This window comes from Gossypium arboreum, chromosome 4, assembly GCF_025698485.1.
Source record: "Gossypium arboreum isolate Shixiya-1 chromosome 4, ASM2569848v2, whole genome shotgun sequence".
Taxonomy (NCBI): Eukaryota; Viridiplantae; Streptophyta; class Magnoliopsida; order Malvales; family Malvaceae; genus Gossypium; species Gossypium arboreum.
The window spans coordinates 7654319-7669808 of NC_069073.1; the positions used below are offsets into that span (position 1 = coordinate 7654319).

The following is a 15490-nucleotide window of genomic DNA, read 5'->3' on the forward strand; positions in this document are numbered from 1 at the left end:
TGAAATGTTAAACCGAGAATATTAAAACAACAATATTAATATTTACAAAAAATAGAAATGATGTACTACCAATATAATAAGAAAAATAATATATTCATAATGACAATAGAAAATAACAATATATACATAAAACATACATATACATATATATATATATACATGACATACCAAAATGAAAATATACAACATATATTAGAAATATTAATAACAGAAAAATATATTTTATATATATATATGCTAACGACACTACATGAATATGTACTTATATGTATTAAAATATCTACATATATAATGGACATGTACTAATAATGATAATAAGAGTAATAATAAAAGACGATATATACCAAATAATACATAATAATTTAAAACAAAATAGTAAGTAACAATAGAGAAAAATGATAAGTATAATAATAAATATAACGATATATGAAAATAATACTATATAAAGAAAAGAATATATATACTCCTATAATAAAATATGTGTACTAATATTAATAATAAATATAATAGGATAAAATAAATATAATAATATATACATGATATGGTATTAAAAATACGTATATATATAATAGTATTTTGAGTATGTACATGAGACAATATAAAATATATACATGGAAATATACAAGAAGTATACAACTAATAACATTAAGAATATATATATAATATAAATATAATATATACAATATACACATATGATAAAAACTATTAATATGTACATGTATATCTACATACACATTAAGTAAAAGTACTAATGCTAACAATATTAATAATAAATATAATAATAGATATATATGCATACAATAGTAAGAAACGGAACATAAAGAATATATATATATATATATATATAGCTAAATATAATATAATAATAACAATATATAAAAATAATAGTGATAACAATATTACATATATAACATGATTAATATTTAAAGCTAAATTAAATAGCAAAATAATATGAAATCTAAGGTAAATACGAAAATAAATGAAAAAAAAGAGAGAGGGAAGAAAGAAGGAGGGGGAAGGGAATCGGCCAGGGCGTCATCAATGGTCGATGTTTGTCATCGTCGTCGCCGGCGCCTTTATATTTGTTTTGTATATATATTTTATTATATTTTTATTATGATGTATATATATAGATTAATAGATTCGAAAAAGGAAAAAAATAAAAATAAAAATAAGAGTAAAATAATAAAGAAGATAAAATCACCTTTAGGTATTTTTTGAAGATAAATTCTTTGTATTGATCAAAATTCCCTCCTCCCTTTTACATGATTTTTGAATGGCTTTTTATAGCCATCTTTTACATGATTTTCTATTATTTTTTTGTTTATTTTGTAGGTGGTGGTGGTAGACAATGGGAGGAAAAATGGGGCAAGTGGAAAAGTGGTTAGGTGGCTAGGTTTTTTTATTTTTTATTTTGGTTAGGTTTTTTTTTCTTCTTTTTTTTTTTTTTGGGTTAGGTTTTTTTTTTGGGTAGGTTTTTCTTTTTTTTTTTTTTTTTGGGTTAGGTTTTTTTTTAGGGGGCTTAATGGGCTTTTGAATTGGGTTTAATGTTTAAGTTTTGTAATGGGTTTGGGTAGATGTAAATGGGTCATGAGTTAAGGGTTTTAGTGGGTTTAGAGGTTTGGTTGGGTTTTGATAAAATCGGGCCCGAGCAATTTGGGCTTCTACAATCACAAGGATCGATTGAAACACTTGAGAGTCATAACCGAATCAAATTGTTGTTTTGTCGAATATGTCACAATTTTGCAGGCCATAAACAACTAACATCAAAGAGACTAAATTCTTCCCATGGCCAAGAAGAAAATTCATTCTTGTTCAAATAGAACATAAGTTAATCAAAAACTTTATCAGCAAAAATATCAAATAATATATAAATTGATAATTTAAGTACTACATTAAACATTTTCAAACCATATTCACCACACAAATTTTTGGGAATGTCTCAATTTGTGATTGGTATGTATATATATATATATATGTGATTGAGAGAGAGATGACATTAAATAATAAAATAATAATATTTTCTTATCCTATAAATGTCATTTATTTTTAAAATTTAAAATTAGATTTTGACAGCAAAATAGTCCACCAAGCCCAAGTGAAATGTGCAGTGGCCCATGTAGGCATCGAATGAGCAGAAAGCGGAATAAATATATGTCTTTAAAAAATAGTAAAAGGGAAAAACAAATAAAAGTGGCCCATGCAGGTTTCGAACCTGCGACCTTCGCGTTATTAGCACGACGCTCTAACCAACTGAGCTAATAGGCCACTTGCGGCCTTTTTGAATTTATTTTTTATATGTAGAAAAAAGAAAAAGGCTGCGTATTGGCAAATTGTTCAATTCTACTTATTTCTGCTTCACAGAGATGGGGGGTTTGTAAGTAAATTGCGATTTGTTAAATGTTATCACTCGTGCTTAGTTCATAATTTTCAAAATAATTAAAAAAATTAATTAAGACACAAAATAAATACATGCAAAACTTAATTAAAATACTTAATGATACTTCGATTGAGCCTTAGCTCAACTGGTATGAGCATTATTGTCAATGCAAGAAGATGTGAGTTCAAATACACGGAAACACATTATCCTTTTATTTATGAGCTAGAGAAGAATTATGGGTAGTGTTAACAATTTCAATTAAAAGAATCCATGTTAGTTGAAGAAAGAATTAAGAAAAAATAACTATTTGAACTAACTAATTACATTATAGCAGTGGAAAATCAATTTATGCAAAATTAAAGTATAATGACTAAATCTATACTTTGTGCATAATAGAGGGACCAAAACTAAAATTTGACACACTCTTTTACTCTATTGAGTGGGAACGGAACGCTGCGTTTAGTGGTATCTAAATGAATAAATGCTAGGGTTTCCATCTTTTCCAAAAGTTCCAGGGTTTTAGGGTGCGGCAGTCGGCTTCGAGTCTATAAATGCACTCCAATTGCATTTTCCCCATTGGGTAAGCTATTATATGTGTTCTTTTCGGAAGAAGAAGATAGCATTTTACATGGTTTTTAGCGATTGGATGATAAAAAAAAAAGGATCAAATGATGAGTCTGAAAGACCAACAACATGATGGATTCATTCCCATGATTCCTCCTCGTTTTTAAGTCACTGATGATCTCTTCTTCTTTTGATTTCAGATGCCAAATTATTTTTTCTAGTTTTGGCAAAATAATAAAGATATCTTGATTTTCTTTTCTAATTCTTTAAATTTTTTAAAAATAACCAGAGAAAGATGTTCTTTTCTTTGCCTTGATTGCTCTTCTTTTTTCTATTAAGCTGTTGCTTATTGATGAACATGCTTTGAATGTTGGTACGTAATAGCTGCTGAGATTGTTTTGGAAAGAAGACTTGTGAGAGGCCATTTTTTTAGTGAATATGATGTTTGTTATTGTTACAAGTAGAGGCTCTGAAGAGGGTGAATTAGCTGGAATTCTTGATTTCATTTTCTATTTTGAATCAATGCAACATTTGTCTTTTGATTGTTTGAATAGAAAGTTGATTGGTAGAACAGGGAAAATGTAGCGAGTGATATTGTTGTCGAGATTAGAGCTATCCATTGCTCACTTAGCTCAATAGGCCTAGCCTCATCTTGGTTGGGCTTCGACAAAAGGATTTTCTTGATTGGCTGGTTCTACTAGGCTTGAATTTAGTTTAAGTGAAAATTTGCTTGACAATATTTGTGAAAACAACATGAAAAAGAATATATCTGTATATAGGTTGGATCATCCCACTTCACCCGAAGATTCTTTTTGGGTATCTGAATATAAGTTTGAAAAATAAATTTAGAAAAATAAATAAATTTTGTTTAGAAAACTAGTTGAGGTTTGGGTAAGATTTTTTTTGTTTTTTATTGTTTTGTTACATTTTTTATTGTTTTGCTATTATGTTACTATTATGTTGTTATAATTTTATTGTTATTTTTTGGATAATAAAGATTTATTAAAATTAATTTTTAATTTGTTAGGAAATATTTATTTTAATGTTTTTAGTGTTTTGATGTATTATATATTTTTTAAATGGTACATAAAAAAATTAATACAAAAGAACATGACTGACTTAGGTTTTAACATTTTTATTCGGGTTGATTTGAATAAAATTTTAGGCTTAGATCCAGGTCTGGATGGACAAACTTTTTTCCTTACAAAATTTAACTTCCCTTAATCCCTTCAAACTTTTTTCTTTTACTTTTCCTTAAACTTTTACTTTCCTCTTAAATTCTAAATTTCACATTTTGTTGAATTGTTTAATCATGCTAAATATTTATCAATTTCTTTTAAAATTGAATTATTGATGATAACATAAAATATTTGTGTTGAATTTTTTGTCTATATAGATTTTACATTTTATCTTTAACATAACTTTTATTAAAGAATCATATTTTCTACATTTAATATATATTTTAATTTCAAAACACACGGTGATAAGAATCAAAAGATAATTGAAGCAACTAAACAAGTAAAAAGCTAACCTATATATAATATATTAATAAATAAATTATTAAGGAATGAAAATTAATAACAAATCTGACTACGGTGGGTAACAAATTTGATTACGGTGGGTGACAGTAGCTACAAGGATTTAAAGTAATTTTTTAAATTTAATTTGAACAAATATATTTGATTTGATTTGAATTTCAAATCAAGTTAAGATGATAAAATAGGATTTGTAATTCAATTAATTCAAAATTTGTTCATTTGATTTGAACAAATGCTCACCTTAAATTTGGGTCTATCAAATGGACTTAAAATTTTGTTAAGGCTTAATCTAAGTCCAACTCGACCCATGGATAAGCTTAAAAATGAACATTGAATTTTATTTTTTAAAAATAAGAATTGCCCCTATGTTGATTCAACACCTTTTATCTTCTAAAAGAAATTTAAAAATTTAAAAATAAATTCAGTTTACTTTAAAATACAAAATAATGTTACAAAATTTAAGAGCATCATATTGTTGATGTTTCGAACTAACACATGAATTAACTACATATATTAGAATTAAGGTGAATAGGCAATTTATTTATCTTCGGTTAATATAAAATAATAGTAATAATAATATTAGATATTATGATAATATTATAGCGTGAAATAAAAAAATAAACTTAACGTACCACAAGTTCAAACCCACACTTAGTATATTTATATAAATATATCATAAAACAAATCATAACTGTAGTCAAATAATAATAATAATAAATATTATCTGTTCATCTTATAGCAACTCCCATCACAAATAAACAATCCACCCACGTAAGTTGTTATTGAAATAGCCCAATTCCACATTTAAAATTCATAAAAGATCTTTTAGTACAATAAATAGTGGAATCATCCCAAAAACTTATCATATTCTTTGTGAGGCAACTTTTCCATCTTGTTATTTGTAATATTATTGCAGTGATATATTGTGCTATTAAATTATATTATAGAAAAATTTTGTCTAGATAGTTAAATTTTAAGATAATTTGTAAATTACTATTGACTCTTTTATTTGATGTGTAGGGTAAGTAATTTATTTTAAGGTGAATTAAGTAAAATTACATATTTTTATTATTAATCAAATTTTAAATATTTTTAAATTTTAAAATAATATAATTTTCATAAATATAAAGAATTACTTATTGCAAAATTAGAGCAGGTCTTTAGAATCAACGAAGAACACTATGATAAATTGGTTTTCCTCTCTCGATACCTTTTTTCTTTTGTTAGGTAAACCCTAATAATTGATGATTAAAGTTTTCTATCAGTTGTTTGGTTAAAAATATGTTGCTAGTCTTTGTACTTGGATAAAAATTGAAATTTAATTTCTGTACCTAAAATTTTAAAAAATTTAAAATGAAGTCCTTACTTTTCTTACTTAAAAACCTCAGTCCAATTATTATTATTGCCATTATTTTTTGGGTAGATAATGACAGTCTAAGGTGAAATTAAAAGATTACATTAATCTCTCACATTTTTAACATAATCCAACTCAACTAAATCACGAACTGATTGTGGAGGCTCTTCAAACCATTGGATCCTTGTAAAACATGATGCCATAGACTTGACCATATGATCAACAACAGTATTCTGTGATCTCGAGATGTGACGAATAAGAATCTTTTAATTTTTTTGACAAAATTGGCCAACTTGACATGTTGATTAGACTATTCTTATATGACATTACATTTAATTGACAAAAAAACAAACATATTAAATCAACAAACTTTGATTGAAATTATAAACAACGATAATAATTAAACTAAAATTTTAAATTCAACAATTTTGGATTAATACAACATATTTTAACCTAGTTTTTAATTTTTATGTGTATGTGACCTAATAATAGAAGGATCATCTATTTATAACGATAACTTAATCCCTCAAATTAACAATTTTATTTTAGACTTATAACTTTTTCGTTATTAATTCATTTATTCATTTTTAAAAAAGTAAACATTAGATAAAAGTTAAATTTGATTTAAATTCAATATTCTTACCGTAAAATGTTGATTGAGTCTTAACTTAATTGTTATAGGTATTATTGTTAATATAGAGGACGTGGGTTCGAGTGTGCTGAAGTGCATTATCCTCTTCTTTATGGATTGGTGAGGGGTTATGAGTAATTATAAGTATTATGTCAAAAAAATAAATATGACGAGAACCTATAATAAAATTATTCATATATATATTCTTATGGTAAAATGCTAAATGAAAGAAACACAAGTTTGAAATTTAGATATCCATATTATATAGTTTAATCATTTTGGTTGCTACTTAAAATATCAAACGGAAATTGACATGACATTTTTCTTTTAAATTTTGAGTTTTTATGTAATAAACAATAAAATTCATATATTTTAATTTATTAAAAGATTATCATCTTATTCCTAAACTTTTAATTTAATTTAAATAAAGTATAATCTTAAAAATTTAAGAGTTCGGGCTCTCTATCTTTTATTTTTATTTGGTCTATCGGTGGCCTTCTATGGAGTGGGGACAATGTTGAAAAATATAGACATTACATATATAATAAGAATAATTATATGTTATTATTTATTATCATAAAAGTTAGCTCAAATTAAAAGTGATCTAATTTTGTTAAAGTTTATTAGATTTTAGTTATTAAATAAAGTATGGGTCAAATATGTATAGATACTTAGAGCATTAAAGGTACTGGTGTCCAATCTTCAATTACAAATAGAGATGGATGAAGCAAGAGAAAAGAACTGGAAATCGGGTAGATCTCTTAGAAAATCAGATGCCCAGAACCCTAGATCTCCCAAATTTTTAGGGTTATACCATATTTAATTTAAATTAAAAGTTTGGGATGAAAATGATAATATTTTTAATGAATTATAATGACATGAATTTTATTGGTTATTTCGTGGAAAATCAGAATTTAAAAGAAAAATATCATGTCAAATTTATTTGAGACTTTAGACTAAAATGATCAAGTGTCTAAATTGTAAATTTTTATTATAATTATTTAAAATAAAAATTTTGATAGTTGGTTTACTATCTGTATATTTATTTAAACCTATTGGTGAAATTAAAAATCTTTTGTGAAAGAGCGAGAAGTAGGTAAAGTAATTTATGGATTATTTAATTTTTATGTAACCATAAACATAGAAATGGCAGAATTTGTGGTTGATACAATTTAGATTACAGAAAATCAAGCTGTAGAACTCAAACTAGTATAATAAACTTCAATTAATTTTGCGGCAATTCTGTCGAACTTCCCCATTAGATCCTTCCTTAACATCAACCTTCCCCATTTTCACCATTGCCTGCTGGAAATCAAAGAAAAACATAGCTTGGTTCATGGCGTAACCATACACAATGTTTCTTGTTCTCGGCGTCGTATACAGTACTTGATCGGAGAAAAGAACCCCACTTTTCCTTATCAATGCGTTGAAGTAGAAGTTGTCGAAGGTGTTTTGCGTGGCATCGAACGGTTGCTCCGCGTTGTCGCCGGCACTGCATGTCTTGGACAACGTCTTGGCGAATTCCGAATCCAGGGTAGCATCTGCGTTACTCAATCTGTTTTTGAAGGACGAACACCTTGCCACTCCTAACGTATGTGCCCCTGCATTACATTCAATCACACCAATCTCGAGTTGGATGGATGTCTTAGCTGTGTATCAAAGTGTGATAACCACACTTAATTTATATTTAACACAATTTAGTTACCAGATAAAGCAACCATTTCTTGAGCAGTGAAACCTCGCTTGCCGAAGGCGCTGATGAGCTCTGAGGTGTTGAAGGTGGGGAATGGCAGGTTTATGGTGTCTTCTATCTTGGACCTCCTTCCATCTTTTCTTCCTTTTGGTATATCATACACAGGTCCCCCTGACTGTCATATTATTATAATCATAATTAACTCAAACAACCTACCAATCATCTCTATATTAAGTAAAAGTATCATAAACACATCTGTATTAAGAATTGAATCACATTTTAACTCTTTTATTCAAAAAATGAGTAAATTAATCTTTGATGAAATAGTAAATTGGTAACATGAAGGACACAAAGTTACATATTACTATTTGATTATTGTGTCAAGCACGACAGTTTTTAACAATGCAAATGGATAAATTTTTAATAAAAAATAACAAATGTACTCTTCGATTTAACATACAATAACTAATTTATCTATTTTTTTTAATAGAGGGGACAAAAGAATACAATTTGACTATTAATACTTTAGTATCCATAAAGTTTATAGATATATTGTTACCCAGAAAATGGCATCTCTGGCAGCCATTGCAACAATATCAGCACAGGAGACAATGCCAGGGCACTGATCTTCCAGCTGCTCCTTTGCGTCATCAATAACTTCATAGCCTCGCAAGCTCAAGTTTCCAGGTGAGTCTTTTTCTGCTGTGTTATCCTTGGTCGAGTCAATCAGAATGGAGCCATCACATCCCTAATCCCAACAAATTACCAATATTAAACACATTTATACCATCCCATTTAAGCTGAAACTTTACTATAAATTGGGAAAAAAAAAAGAAAGTTGAAAAGCGAGGAAGAAAAGAGATACCTCAATGAAGCAATCATGGAAATGCATCCTAACCAAAGCTGCTGCCAACGTTGGATCATCTTGCAAAGCTCTATTAACAGTGCTCTTCACTATGGATTCAGCAAATGGGCAACTCATTATGTAGTAGTCCATGCGAAGACCATCAACTCCAAATCGAAACCCACCCGCCACAACCTCCATTAATATAAACATACTTAGCATATTAGCCATCGTTATCATCTTCACTAAGTTCAACACCATTATGTATATACAATGACCAACTACTTCAAGAGAGATCACTTAGCTTGCTACAAGGCTAGCTGGAGATACATTTATATATACACACATGCATGATAAGATGTATATACATAAAGTTGGTCCACATATGAATCGGCAAACCTTTTTTTAACTTTGTTGAAGATAGTGGTGGTCTATCACTTCATCCACCAAATTTCTTCATTAATGAATATGATAATCTAAGGTTAATTGCATGTTGATTTGCACGTAAGAGGGACACGTAGACAAATTCGCTAAATTGATTGTGAAATCCAACTTAGCCAAAATTAATGACGGCTGGCAACAACAGGACTCATGTAATAACTAGATAGGTTGAAGATTGTCAAACATGGAAACTAAAGTCAAACATTAATGTTTTACAAAATCAACAAGTAATTAATTAGAGAAACATATATGCATGATCCAAATCAAAATCCCACTTTCCAAACAAATCATATGCTGAGCGGAAAATTTGTGAGAAGACATGATTAACCTCATCCTCCACACAATTCCTATTCCTCTATGGTTTAGTGGGGGTGGGCGGCTGCAAATGGCCTACATATATAAAACTCAAACGACTCCACCAAATCATTGTCCTTTCTCTTTGCTTTTTCTTTTTTCACCTAAAAGACTGGACTCTTGTCCCATTTTATATATTTATCATATATATACATTGTGGTGATTTACTTATTCTTCCCTTTGAAGTTTGCCCTTCGTTTTGACCCATTTGTGTGTATATATCATGTAATTTCTATTTATAATGCCTCTACAATATATTAAAGTTTGCCCTTCGTTTTGACCCACTTGTGTGTATATAATGCCTCTACAATATATTAAAGTTTATTTTAACTAGAAAAAAATTATAATTTGGTCACAGTTTTTATTTAAAAGTTTTTATTTAAGTTGCTGAAATATTTAAAAGTTTTTATTTAAGTCACCGGGCTGTTAAGTTTTTTTTTCTCAAAAATATTCTGCTAGCAAGTTTCAAGCAATCATTCGATGACTGGTGCTGTGAATTAGTACCCATCGGCAAGTAGAAAAACATACCTTAAATCCAAGTCAATTTGGAGGTTAGTGTTGGAGATGGTAGAAAAAAAATGTTTAAATTTTGGTTCGAGATTTGTAACATCCAAAGTTGTTTCATGAGAAAAAAACTGAACTTTAAAAGAGAAGGGAAAAGAGAACTTTCGATTGGTGCAGGAAGTGCGAACAAAAAAAATCATATAACCTCAATTTTAACAGCCTAGTGACGTAAATAAAAACTTTTAAAGAATTCAGTAACCAAATTGTAACTTTTTTTTTAATAAAGTGACTAAAACGAAAACTTACACAGTTAATGGTGTAATTTACCCTAAAATTTAAATGTTTCATCATGCATTTAATTAGTTAATTTTCTCAATTCCCATTTGATATGTTGTTAACTGTTCTCTAATTAAGCATCCAATTAGAAGAGATTAAATTTTAATATTTAACATAGGCAAGATAACACCATTTAACATCTTTAGGAAATACACCATACATATTGTGGATATCAAGTGCCATTTAAGTGTTTAAAGCATAGAAGTAGATACATGAAGCAAACTTAACTATTGAAATGCATGTTAGAATTACAACTTTTCTTTCCTAATTTAGTATGGTTAAGTTTGCTAAAACAAAATTATTGTTGCACATATTTTAATTCCAAGTTACCATGAGACCAAAATTGGAGTAAATTGCATAATTAGTTCATCACCTTTTCTACAATTAATGTTTATTATATTTTTGAATTGTATCTGTCACAATTTGTTGTGGCAAATTAGAGTCTTTTCGGTACTTAATGAGCTTGATCTTAAGTATTTTTTTGTCATTTTGTTTCGTTTTTCGTTTTAGTAACTTCGTCCTACTTATTAGCAAAATAAGTGTTTTTAAGCATTTTCTAGTGTTTCAACAACCCGTTAGGCCAACTTGGGCCTCAAGAATGACTAATAGGCTATTTAAGTGTGCAGAGTGCCATTTCTAGTCCAAAAACACAAAGGACGAGAGTCATGTCGTGACACAGGCACCCAATGTCGTGACACCGAAGATCAAAGCAAAAAATAAAATTCTGGAACAAAATAGGCATCGGTGTTCCGAAACCGGAACCTAGTGTCGCGACACTGACTTCTGTGTAGCCAAAAATTCCTGTGCGCCGTGGCTACGATTTTTAGAGCAATTAAGAGTATTTTTCTAACCTAAAACTCTAATTGACATTATAATTGAATGTGCACTTTAGCCTTTTGGATTTTTTCTTAGTATTTTTTTTTTGGTCTATATAAACAACCTTATAACCTCGTTAGGTGGGGGGAGTCAACCTAAGGATTCACCCTAGGGAGCCGTCAAACAATATTTTCATATTTTTTTAATTTTCAGTTCTCTTTAGTTTTTATTTTAGTTTTTCTTATGTTCGCTTAATCATAACTGTTCTATTTCGATGTGAAGATGATTGTGAGCAAAGATTGTTATGAAACAACACTTCCGTTAATTATTAATGAGCATTCTCTTTTCTTTATTCTTTTATTCTGTTAACTTGATCAACTAACATTTATATGAATATTGGGATAAAGTCTTGTGCATATTTTATATTTTGCATAATTCGGTTATGGAATTGATTTATTTTTAAGTAATTATTTATCTAAAATTAGGTGTTTATTCAAGAGTGCTTAGTATATTAGGGAGTGATGCCCCTAGTAGAATATCTAAACAGGTGAGACCGAGAGGGTATCTTGTTGGGTATAACTTGTGTCAAGTGGTAAGGCTGAAAGGGTATCTGCATGTCTAGGAAGAGACCGAAAGGGTGACTTAGGTGGTAATCCTTAGTGAAGATGAGACCGAAAGTGTATTCTTAGCTAAGGGTGGTAAATAACTCAATTGAAGGTAATTAATGATTTAATTGATAATTAGAGATTTAATTGATCATAGGCCAGAAACGCGCATCATCGACACTAGGAATAGAAAATTCCATTAAGTTATTTTAAGTTAATTAATTTAATTAGTTTAATTAATTTTTTTTCGCGTCAACACTTCTGATTTGTGATTCAATTAGATTAGTAATTATTTTTATAATTAATTTAATAATAAAATTTCTCCAATCTGCAATCCCTTAGGTACGATTCTCGGAATATTTCCCAAAATGTTTCGTTGTAATATTATACTATATTACAATTTGACCCATATACTTGTAGGTATCGCTGCTTTATTATTTATATTTTTACTGTAATATTTCTAGTTCAGACGTTCACACGTTTAGTGACCATGAATAAATTTAAGAAAATTAAAACGATGAAGATTAAAAAGAATAGAAATAATTAACTAATAAAGAAAAATAAAAGGTTGTACAAGAAATTCTTTTTGTTAAAAATGTAAGAACAATTATTGTAAATACAAGGAGTCAACTAAAGTGGGGAAGTGCATGGGAATTGGCATGCAGCTGGTTTCCATTCATCTTTTTGAGTTTTGAGGAGTTTGGTATGTATTTTATGATTTAGTATTTGATCGCTAGTCCTGAAAATTTTTTATTTAAAATTTAAATATTATTATATGTATTTTTATTTTTTATTTTTAAAAATATATATATCGACATTAAATTCTATTATTTAAATTATATTGGTAGAGACTAATAATATATGAAATAAATAATTTAATTTGAATTTATAGGAAAGGAATTGGTTAAATTAAGGAAAATGCGCGTGCATTCCATTGTCCCATTGAGTGGTTTGTACGCGTTTACCTACTCTACGGCCTTATCATTGCGCCAAAAATTCCATCTACCTCCTTTTGGATTTTAGTAATCCTTTTTGGATTTCATTTTTTTAAATGAAAATATGTTTTATGTTAATTTAGAATGTGTATATGCGAATTAAGTCTCAGTTTGATTAGTATCGATATTATTATTAATGTAGAAAAATATAAGTTCGAGTGTGTTGAAGCGTATTATCTTTCTATTTTAAATGTTGGGGAGGGGTTATGAGTAGTTTTGATTAGGGGTGAGCATTCGATCGAGTCGAATTGAGTAAAAAAATTTCGAATCAAGTCCAGTCGAGTTAATGAATCTTATTATTTTTATTAAATGTTGTATTTATATGAACGGATTATTTAACTAGTAGATGAAATACAAGATTATTTAACTACATAAGTAAGGTTGATGGGTAAACATTTATAAAAATGACGTAGTTTTATTTTTTCTTATTCAAATTTTCGGATAACTCGAATTATGTAATTCATATTTGAGTTCCGAAAATTTTGATTTTTTTTATTCGAGTTGGTCCGAATAACTCGAACTATTTAATTTAAAATTTAAATTTTTATTGAATTTTTTAAATCAAATCGAATTTTACTTATCCCTAATTTTAGACATTATATAAAAAAGTTTATATGAACATGAATATAAAGAGATGGATGGTTGAGATTTAGAATACGATGAAGATAACAATGAAAACATCAAGCATTACTCAAAAGGTGTAAATATATAACAAAATTTGTATTTTATTTGATTTATGAAATTAATAAATACATTATATGTTTTTTTGAAGTTTAATAATAAGGTAAATCTTGAATAATAATCACAATTAGCACAACTCAAACCGAGGTCACATTTGGTGCAATTAACACCTTTAACCATCAGGTTATTACATGGGGTTCAATAAATTATATGTTGTTAAAGATAGGAAAAATATTTGATGTAATGTTGGTGTATAAGTCTAATGCACCATCAATGAATAATAATATAACATGTCATCATTAAATTGAAAAAATTTTGGGGACTTGTAAATAAATACTAATAATTTTATTTAAACATTAATCGTAACTATTATAAATAAATATTAATATCTCCTAATTTAGGATATTGGGTTTAAATGTTTAAGATTTAGGATTTAGTATTTATTTATAATTAATTAATATTTAATTATGTTTGAATAATATTATTAGTAATTATTTATAAGTCTTCCTCTATTTTTTTGTTTTATTTAGTGGTGATGCATTATTTTATTATTCACCGATAGCACATGAAATTTATACACTAACAAAGCAACAAATATTCTCCCTTAAAGTTATATTTATATCAAATAATTATATAATGGATAATTAAATTTTTTATCAAATTTATTTTTATGTAAAATAATAAATTTGTTGATAAAAATAATTATACATAAAGTCATTTTGGTATAAATTATAATTTTATTTATAGTATTAAAAGTTTTTATACAAAATACTAAAATAACAAAAAGGAGAAGGAAGAAACGTTGGAAAAGTAAGAAAGAAACGAATAATACAATAGCTAAAAGGGGAATAAAAAAAAATCCCTAAATTTCTATCCAACTAGACTTGGTCATGGGGTGGGTTATGCTCAAAAGCCTGTTCGAAAAGTGAGAATGTTTGAGCAAAAATATAAGTCTAAAAAATAGGCTTGAGCAAAAAAACAAGGCACATTTTCTAAATGGGTAAGGCCTCATGTAAGTTTTTTATCCGAGCCTGCCTTAACCTAAATTTGCAAAAAAAAAAAAAAGAAACAAATGTTGTCGTTTCCACTTTTTTGGTGTTGTTTTATTACTGTTTTGTTGTCATTTTACTATTATATTGTTACTATTTTAATTGTTATTATTTGAATATTGTATAACTATTCTTTTATGAGATAAATCTTAAAATTGTACATAAACTTTGATTTAATGTGCAATTGTATACATTAATTTTAATTTGGTGCAATTATACATGTGAAACTCTAGTTCAAATTTATAATTGAAACTTTAATTTTGATTTAATTATTAACATTTAAATAAATGAATACATCAATTTATTTTATATTGGATAAATGTAATTATTTATATATGAAATATATAAACATAAAATGATGTTATATTTGTTGTAGGCCAATTTTAACCCATTTACATCAAAACCCAATTTAGCCTTACCTAACCTACCAAAATTAAACCCAAAATCCAAAATCTTAACTACTCAAAGCCCAATTTACATCACAACCCCAATGGCCCAAATCCTAAGCCCAAATCAAAATAAAAAACCCTAGCCCACAACCTAAACTTTTCTCAACTAAATCCTAGCCTTTGCCACCACCAACTCCACTAGCCACACTTGCTCCACCACTAACTCCACTAGCCACACTTGCTCCACTACCTACTCCACTAGCCACACTTGCTCCACCACCACTTGTACCTACAAATGAAGACATAAACAATAAAA

At 27.9% G+C, this 15490-nt stretch overlaps 1 protein-coding gene, 1 long non-coding RNA gene and 2 other non-coding genes across 4 annotated transcripts; 2 read left to right on the forward strand and 2 right to left on the reverse strand.

The window, feature by feature from the left end:
• Positions 1-2194: 2194 nt before the first annotated feature.
• Positions 2195-2268, reverse strand: TRNAI-AAU (transfer RNA isoleucine (anticodon AAU)). The gene has a single exon. It is a non-coding gene; the product is annotated as a tRNA-Ile (tRNA).
• A 609-nt stretch (positions 2269-2877) lies between these two features.
• LOC128291826 (uncharacterized) lies at positions 2878-3820 on the forward strand. Its single transcript, XR_008281758.1, has 2 exons — positions 2878-2960; positions 3329-3820. It is a non-coding gene; the product is annotated as an uncharacterized LOC128291826 (long non-coding RNA).
• On the forward strand, positions 3042-3124 carry LOC128292080 (small nucleolar RNA Z199). The gene has a single exon (XR_008282065.1). It is a non-coding gene; the product is annotated as a small nucleolar RNA Z199 (small nucleolar RNA).
• A 3740-nt stretch (positions 3821-7560) lies between the features above and the next one.
• Positions 7561-9807, reverse strand: LOC108465622 (peroxidase 47). The gene is made up of 4 exons (XM_017765994.2): positions 9026-9807; positions 8720-8908; positions 8173-8335; positions 7561-8068 (listed from the first exon to the last, which is right to left on the reverse strand). Exons 1-4 carry the CDS (start codon positions 9263-9265, stop codon positions 7689-7691), a joined length of 972 nt encoding a protein of 323 aa, XP_017621483.1. The 5' UTR covers positions 9266-9807; the 3' UTR covers positions 7561-7688.
• Between the last annotated feature and the right edge of the window lie 5683 nt (positions 9808-15490).

Bases quoted from the DNA above. Each gene is read 5' to 3' on its own strand.
- LOC108465622 (XM_017765994.2), bottom strand. From the start codon at position 9,265: ATGGTGTTGAACTTAGTGAAGATGATAACGATGGCTAATATGCTAAGT. The intron at 8,336-8,719 runs GTAACAATATAT...ATAATATGACAG, and splicing joins CCAGAGATGCCATTTTCTGG to TCAGGGGGACCTGTGTATGA. The intron at 8,069-8,172 runs GTAACTAAATTG...AATGTAATGCAG, and splicing joins AGAAATGGTTGCTTTATCTG to GGGCACATACGTTAGGAGTG.